This window comes from Lonchura striata, chromosome 14 (genome assembly GCF_046129695.1).
Source record: "Lonchura striata isolate bLonStr1 chromosome 14, bLonStr1.mat, whole genome shotgun sequence".
NCBI lineage: Eukaryota > Metazoa > Chordata > Aves > Passeriformes > Estrildidae > Lonchura > Lonchura striata.
In genome coordinates this window covers 17657120-17665483 of record NC_134616.1, presented here as the reverse complement: position 1 = coordinate 17665483, position 8364 = coordinate 17657120, and the positions used below count along the sequence as shown (strand labels likewise).

Below are 8364 nucleotides of genomic sequence, written 5' to 3'. Positions count from 1 at the left end.
ATCCCAGACTGGCATCTGGCACAAACAGGCCCACTCTGTCAGCCTGGGAGGGTGCAGAAATGCAGGTCAAGAGGTCTGGCAGTCAGAGGGATCCACATGCTTTGGGTTCTCACCCAGCCCTGGCTCCTTCTGCCTCATTTCCCTGGCATCTCATCTGTAAATTTGTGCTACACACATTCGTAAATCGTCAAAAATCATTCTTCCCTACAACACTGCCGAGCTGGGGTTATGCTTATTCTTGCCGTTTCAAGCTACTCAAGGGAGGCAGGACTTGTAAACTCAACACAGCTCTTCCCAAACCACCAACCAGCGGGCACAGGGACAAAAAGGCACCAAAAACTCCACAGCCAAAGGGCAGTGAATGCCTGGGGACTGTCCTGAGGGCTGGAAGGTGACACGTGTCCGTGCTCCAGACAGGATCCCAGCTAGGAGCCTTCACAAAAAAAAAAAAAAAACAAAAAAAAAAAAACACCTTGCATCCCCCAGAAAATGAGAGGAAGTGCTAAGCTGCCCTCCAGGGGGATGTCTCTGCTCAACCAGCAAGCACGAAAGAGTTAAGGCGAGCCTCGCACAAACTTTGCAGCGAGCTGAGCTCAGAGCGTCCCTCCCTTCGCTCGGAGCCGGAGCTCGGCTCGTCCCTCCCGGAGCTGCCGAGGGAGGGAAGCGGGGAGGGAAGCGGGGAGGGAGGGATCTGCCTCCTCCATCCCACAGGGCTGCTCAGCCAGGGAAGCTCCTCGCCCCTTCCCTGCCGCCTGCAGGGAGCCAGCGGTGCCCTGGTGGCATCCCGGGCAAAGCCATCCCTGCCCGCCGCGGAGCTCGGCAGCAGAGCAGGAGAAGCGCACTTGCTGGAAGGACTGTCCTGACTCCAGCAGATCTTTCTGCACGATCCCACCGCAGGGAGATGTTCCCAGGGGCATCACCAAGCTCGTGGTCTGAAGCAGAGACTCTGGGGTCTCGTCCCAGCGCTGCTGCCTGCTCTGAAAGGTAACTCTGCTTTATTCTCTTCTCTCCCGGCGCACTCTCACACGTGTTCAGCGTGAGAACAAAATCGCTTCTCTGCCACTAAAAGAGGAGATGCACCCTCCTGCCTCTCTTCTCCCCCCCAGACCCTCCCTGGATCTGAGGGAGACAATGCAAGCCATGGATGGAATTGATAGCTTTGATGTTGTCTTTGCGTTTCTTCAGTGCTGACATTTTTCTGTAAAGGTGACCTGGACAGAACACACCCGGTGCTGTGTGTCCAAACCCAAACCATCCTGTACTTGCCAGCCAGTTGGGTGCACTTGTAGAAGCTCCACAAGTAATTGTTCTATTTTGTCCCGCTTACCTGTTTGTGAGAGCCAGAGTGGGAGGAGAAGCCAGGGGGAACTCAGGAAAGTTCCTGCACTTCCAGAGATGCTGTGCTGGCAAGTGGTGCTCACACTGAGCACGGGAGTAGAAGCAAGCAGGTGGGCAAGGCAAAAATATTTACTGCAGCTGCAGGATCAGTTTGTGCTGCCTGTGTGCACTGTTTGAGGAAAATCTTTCTTTCTGCTCCCCTGTGACCTCCAAACGTGCAGAGTAGAGCAATGCAGGCTTCATGGACACTGCCCAGACTGGAGCTCCCCACACCCTGATAGCTGCAGTGGGAGGCTGCTAATGTCAGTGCCCATGAAGTTTTAGCTGATGAATTTCCTGGCTCAGCGACACACTCTGGGGAAAAACCCTTCTCCTGTTATATATGAAGGCTTCTATTTTCATTGCAGATTTTTATTAAATGAAATGTGTTAGGTTTGGGTTTGGGTTTTTTTTAATCCCTGTTTTAAAAAAGCCACAAACTGATAAAAAAATCCCCAAGCGTCTGCTTGGCATCAGTCTGCACCCACTGAGCACCAGTGATCAACCAGAATTGGAGCATTGTTCAGCCAGAGAATGACTAAATCTTGGAAACTGAGATCACAGGGAATGCTCCTGTGTCCATGAATTGGCTCCTCATGGTAGCCAGTGAGGTTCTGCCTCCTCTAACCTGAGTCATGCACAGTTATAGTCTGACCTGCTCTACACACGAAATTGTTGTCTACCACTTATTTTCACATCATGTTGGTCTCTACAGTCATTCAGCTTCTCTTCCTTACAGGGAAGTGTACAAAATCTAAATCTACTGGTATGCAAAGATATGTGCTCAATGGGATAATTGGTAGACTGAAAAGCAAAAAATCTTTGGGGTTGCCTGGAGCTATTGAATTATTTCTGGCTCATTTCTGGAGAAGATGCAGCTAATGTTGCAGCTTTCAATAGTCTGAATAGTTGATTGCTCCTGACAAATCTACAGTTGAGCCTAAAAAAACCCAAACAGTGCCAGCTCCCCATTGCTAATACTTCTTACTATTAATCTGATCCTTTTATCAATAAATACCCAGCTGAGCTTTTTCAGCATCTTGGTTTGTAGTTAATTATTGAACTTCAGACTAATGTCCTTAGCATTCTGCAGTCTAATTTTATGAAGGATATAAAGCCATTAGGCTCTCTGCTCGTTAAGGAGAGAAACCAGCTCTGGCTTTTTCTCTCAGTAACAGAGCAGATGGGGTGGCAAAGACATTGCTCTGTACTTTAACTCACACAAGTGTCAGATTCCAGTCTGTTTGCACTTCATTATCAGCAGAGAAATCACATTGTAAGAACAGAATTTAATACAATTACCTTCACACCCTCTATTTCCCACCTGCTCTGCAACATGAGAATATTTTTCACGGGGGAAGAATTTCCATTTATAGATTCCAAGTGTGAAAATCGCGGTTATTGCCCTGTAATTGAGAGCAAAAGAGCCTGGCTGCCCTGCCCATACCTCTGCATCAGCACCAAACCCTCTGCCAGAGTAAATGGCTCCAGAGGGGTTGGTCAGCCTCTGGAAAAACACGGAGCTTGCCCACAGCCTCCCTCACACTGCACAGCTCAGAGTCCCCTGCCCACACAGCAGAAGTGAAATCCCCAGGTCATTTCTGCCATCAGCAATTTGGGCCAGTTTATCACTGAGCAGGATCTGGTCCAGTATTCCCTGAACTGGATAGCTGCTATCTCAAATGCTTTGGTACTGAAGAAGGAGCTGGGAAGCAAAGTGTATCCAAGCCCTCATGCCCCTTCTCTAAAAATTCAGCAAATCAGGTGTTTCCTCATCCCATGAGCCAAAGCAGGTCTTGCTTGTAGTGAAAGTCTGAGTCCCTTGGAAGTCAAAATGTTCTGCAGCAATATGTTATTTGGTAAACTGTCACATGTCAGAGCTCTTATATCATATTGACTCAATGTTTCATTTATTCTGATTATTTTGTATTATATTATCATATATATTATCATATATATTAGCATATATATTAGCATAGTATATTACTATCTTAATTATCTTAATATTACTCTATCTTGTGTAGGTCTATAGGCAGTGGACATTATAAATTATTGACTCAGTTTGTTTGGGGCTTTCATTTTTGTTTCAGCTAAAACCAAAGTTTTGGTCTTATCAGAGCAGAACATTATGTTTTTGAATGTAAAATTTACAGTGAAATTCCAGAATTTTCATTTCTATTTCCAGCTGGAAGAACTGAAACTGCAAAAATGTTAAGATTCCCCAATTTTTAGTAAGTTCTGTTGCCAGGAGGTGAGGGAAGTGTCACATCCTGCAGCAGAGTTGCTCCAGGGGGACAGGTAGGGCTCTGGACAGCTGCCAGGTGCATCCAGCCTCAGAAAATGAGGGTGCTGATATGCAATAAGTGAGACACATGGTGAAAAACAATGACTGGATTCACATCTCCCCTTCCTCTCTGACATCTGATTCCACAGCTTGTAGGGCCTTCTTGTACCCTTAAGTAATGTGTTACCAGAGAGGACATCAACAATTAGATTTGCTCAGTGTTCTCTAAAATTAAATACTCAGTGCTTCTCCTCATCTTAAGGTGTCTCACAGGAGCATGACTGGGGTTTTCTTATCTATCTGCTCTAAAGATACCACATGCAGGCTAGGATATTTTGGTACCTGGTGTCATTTCTCTCTCTCACACTTTTTTCCCTTTAGAAAGCTGACTTTTTGACCATTCCTAACGAGAAACTCGAAACTCCATACTCCTTAAGCTCTGAATTAGAAGAGATCCCCCAGACGTTTGGCACGGCAGAAAACAACCTTCCCCAGCTCACCCAAGGATAAACCACCTGCTGTGGGAGAGAGAAGCTGGCAGGAAGCTGATTGCTCAGTCAGTCTGGGAAAACAACACTTGCAAAGACCAAAGCTGTGCAAACCTTCACAGCTCAGCTTGAGAGAAGGACCAAAGCTTTTCACCATCCAAAGGAGGTGACCTACCAAAAGGGAGCCCAAAGTATTTTTAGGATGAAATAAAAGCCAGAAGGAAGTGTAAAGCACAAGTGTGATGCTCGTTGTCATTATGACAGCAACGTGCAAAATGGTCTGTGCAGGCCTGTCCCTCACAGTTTGCTCAGTTGTGTGAGCAGCAGCCTCGACACCGAGGGGATGGAGCTTCTCTTGCAGAAACCATCATGCCATCTGTGCTAAGTTTCCTCTCCTGACCTCCTTTCTGAGTCTGGTGAGGAGAGACAGGAGATCTGAAGGTACGCACGGAAAATGGACCAAAGCTGACAGAGAGCAATGACTGAGATTTATTTCAAGTTCCGCGGAAACCTGACCGGCCGTGTCCACCTCCCGACCCTGGCTACTGAAGTAGACACAACAGCAGACAAATATTCCGGCCTCTACGTCTATGTGGGGTTGTTCCTAACCCTCCTGGCTCTCCTGCTGATCCTGCTGTTCTCCATGCTCCTGCGCCTGAAGCACGTTGTGTCCCCCATCACCTCCCCAGAGAGCACTGAGAACGTGCAGCAGTTCACCGACGTGGAGATGCACAGCAGGATCCCCACCACGTAAGGAGCCCACAGCAACGAGGGCTCCGTGCTTGGGAAAGGTGTTTTGCTCAGCAAAGGTGGTGGAAAGAAGCTCTGGCTGCCTGTTGAGCCCCACGACTTCTTGCAGGAGCCTCAGCAGCATCTGGAGAATGTCTCTGGCTGCTGGCACCATGGGCAGCATGTGTGCAGCAGCCTCCAGAAAATCGACATCACAGAAACCTGCTGCTGTCAGGGAAGGCTCACACCCCTCTAAAAACCTTGAAGAAAATGGGAAAAGTCACATTCATGACAGCCAAAAACCCAGAGAAACATAGCAGAATGTGTCCTGGAGCCTATGTTTGCTGAACTCTCTCTCTGAATCAACAAAGTTTAAGTGGTGTAAGTGGGAAGAGCCCACGGGACACACAGAGAAATTGTTGGTGGCTTGAAAATTCTCAGGCATTTATCCCATTCAAGAAGGAAAATTGTTTTCTTTCACTTGAATGGCAATTAAACAATGGAGTTTCACAAATATAGAAATGTTGGAACCATGTCTTTCTGACATTAGAACCCATTTAGTGAATAGTTGCACACCAGATATCAAAAAGAGACAGAATTTTAAAGAGGAAAGAGAATAAACCCAAAATTTAAGCAAGGTTTAAAATAAAAAGAAGCAGCAGGAAATGAGATTAAAAAACTTATAAGACACTCTACCTCTTCCTTTGTCCTCTTTTATATTAACTGAGCTGCATACAAACATTTTATGCTCCATGCTTTTAGGCTCCCCATTATCACGCAGTAATTAAAATGCAGTGTAAGTTTTGGGAGCCCAATTGACATTGCTCTCCTAACAGACTCATAATAACATGTTCTCTCATGTCCATACTGGGTTTTCTTCCTCAAAAGACAGATGAGGTCTTCCAAAGTTTTTTCATTTGTTTTCCAGGCCTGGCACTGCAACAAGGAATAGTGGGAACAGCTTTGGACACAGACTAACAGGGAACATGCAGATGGAAAATAAACTCACTGAGCACTGAAAGATATGATTGGATTCAAATATCCTGATGGAATCTCATGGGGGAAAAGAAATGTTTATTTGAATTTATGGAACAACAATTTGACCCAGTCCTATGAGTGACATACAGAGATAGTCTTTGCTTCTGTGGATGGAAAAGATGGAACCAAATATGGCAAAGCACTCCTGGGAGAGCCACTGCCTCTCACAGGAAAACCTTCAGTGAATTGTTTCAGCCACATCTCTAAAGGGCAGGTATTTTACACAGCTTATCCACTTTACTACAGTCTAACTCCAGTTCAGCAATAAAATCCCCTGGATGTTTTCCACATGTACATACACTCTTATTTGCCAATTCTCCCCTCTCCAAGGGCTTGGAAAGTGTAAAGTCCTCACACAAACTCAGTGCAAAATTAGAGAAGACACTGTCACGTGGACCTGTGATAGTAGCACAAAATTTTTCTTCAGTTGCTCTTTGTACAACAGGTTTTTTGCTTACCTTTGGGTGAGCTGTTTGGACTGGAACTACCTGGGCTTTTACAGATGGTTGGCAGGGGGGAAGCAGAATGACCAGTAACATCCCCACTGGATACACTGGATCCAAGGGCAGGACTAGTGCTACTTCTCACTGATGAGTACAAGACCTTTGTAATGTTGCTTCCTTATAATTCCTTTTGAATTAGTCCTTGAATAATTCCTTTTTACTTCATTAACCCCTATGAATCCCAGAATGGTTTGGGTTAGAAAGAACCTTAAAGATCACTTTGTTCCACCCCCTGCCATGGGCAGGGACACCTTCCACTATCCCAAGTTGCTCCAAGCCCCTGTCCCACTGGCTTGGGACAGTGAACCAGAACAGTGATTGTGTGAGGGAATACTGCAAAAAATTCACTCTCAGCAGTGTCTCTCCATGCCATGTTTGGCTGTGTTTCCCTGAAAAAATGGCAGGATGCAGGATGTCCTCTATGGGGACAACACCAGGCAGGATGGTGGCTTCACACCGTGTCTGAAGATTGGCTCCTCGACTCTCAGTACTGCACAACAGCCAAAATGTTGTGTGATGATCAAGATATTAATCCAGCTAAGACAGATGGCTACTGAGTTAGTCAATGACATTTAAAATAAACAAAAATCTATGCTGCTCAAATTGGTTTGTTATGTGTCATTCATTGAGCCATCATGAGGCAGCCTCGCCCGGGCTCAGCATCTGACTTACCCTGGAAAACTCCTCCATTCAAATGCTACCACTTACCTAGACCTGTTCTAACTTACAAAATCAGCAACTAAACCATACTAGCTTCCCAGCACAACTATCTGCAGAAAAGCCTTGTATCCAAGAGTCTGCAGGACAGACTCAGCTTTTATTGACATCAAATATCAGACCTACTGATGGAAAATGACAGTATCAAATTGTGAGTGCTCTGATCTCAGCCAAAATAGACCCTGAGGTACAGGTCAGGATTGAGCTTCTTTCCATCACACTAAGGAATGTTCATTCACAAGAGTCTCACAACACTTTAAAACTTATTCAGTAACCATCCTTTAAATAAATGAGTAATCTCTTTATATATCAGATGGTATCTTTGGGCAGACTGGGTATTTTTATAGAGTACTCTTATGGAAGGCTGCCCTATCTTCTCACAGGAAAATGACAAGTTTTCCTTTCCAAAGCTTCATTTCACATAAAGTCTCTGTCCCACTTGACACATCTACAGTGGCACTCAGGGTGCCTCATTTGTCTGTAAAATGCCAGTATATTTTAAAACCTTTCTCACTGAGAAATAGAAGAATGCCTTTCCCCTCTTCTCATTATCATTTGCAGTGTCCCAGACCTGAGGGATGTATCTGGGAAAGGAGATTGTTGGGATGTGTTGGCCTGTGTTGGGTGAGTGGCCTCTAGTGGAGTCTGGCATTCTTTGGCTTTAAGAAGTAGTTATTGGACTTTTGCACAGTTTTGCTGCATCTTGGAGCCATCCCCTTCCTCTCCTGCAGGCTGTTCCCTTCCCACTTGTCCATGTGCAATAGAAAATGGTTTTTTTACAAAAATAAAGAGGCACAGTGCTACCAATGGGGAGTCACTGACTGCTCTGTACATTCCCATCTGTGGATCTGAAGGACCAGCTCACAAAAAGGCTCAGGTGGTGCCACTATTCCAAACCAGCTGCTGGCCACAGGGAGTGTCTGAGCAAGAAAACCCTCTACCAGTCTGTGTGAGTATTACTTGAACCAGCACAGTTTGCCCCCATCCTTACTCCCATCAGACACTGGAAATAAATTGAGTATTGAGTAAATTCCTCGCCTCCTCCATGCCCTGCCTGCGGGGGTAGACAGCCACCTGTTGTTGTGAAGGAGCAGAAAACACCCCCGAGCATCACCACTCCCCAATCTCCCAGGGTTCTTAGTCTGGGAGTTCTCAGAGTATGGTGTGACTCCCCAAACCATCCAGGATTAATCCTTGGGTCATCTCACCCACGTGGTTTCCATCCACA

At 45.9% G+C, this 8364-nt stretch overlaps 1 protein-coding gene across 1 annotated transcript; it reads left to right on the top strand.

The window, feature by feature from the left end:
• Window positions 1-721: 721 nt before the first annotated feature.
• On the top strand, window positions 722-7943 carry SERTM2 (serine rich and transmembrane domain containing 2). Its single transcript, XM_031504820.2, has 2 exons — window positions 722-984; window positions 4043-7943. Exon 2 carries the CDS (start codon window positions 4628-4630, stop codon window positions 4901-4903), a length of 276 nt encoding a protein of 91 aa, XP_031360680.1. The 5' UTR covers window positions 722-984; window positions 4043-4627; the 3' UTR covers window positions 4904-7943.
• Window positions 7944-8364: the final 421 nt, after the last annotated feature.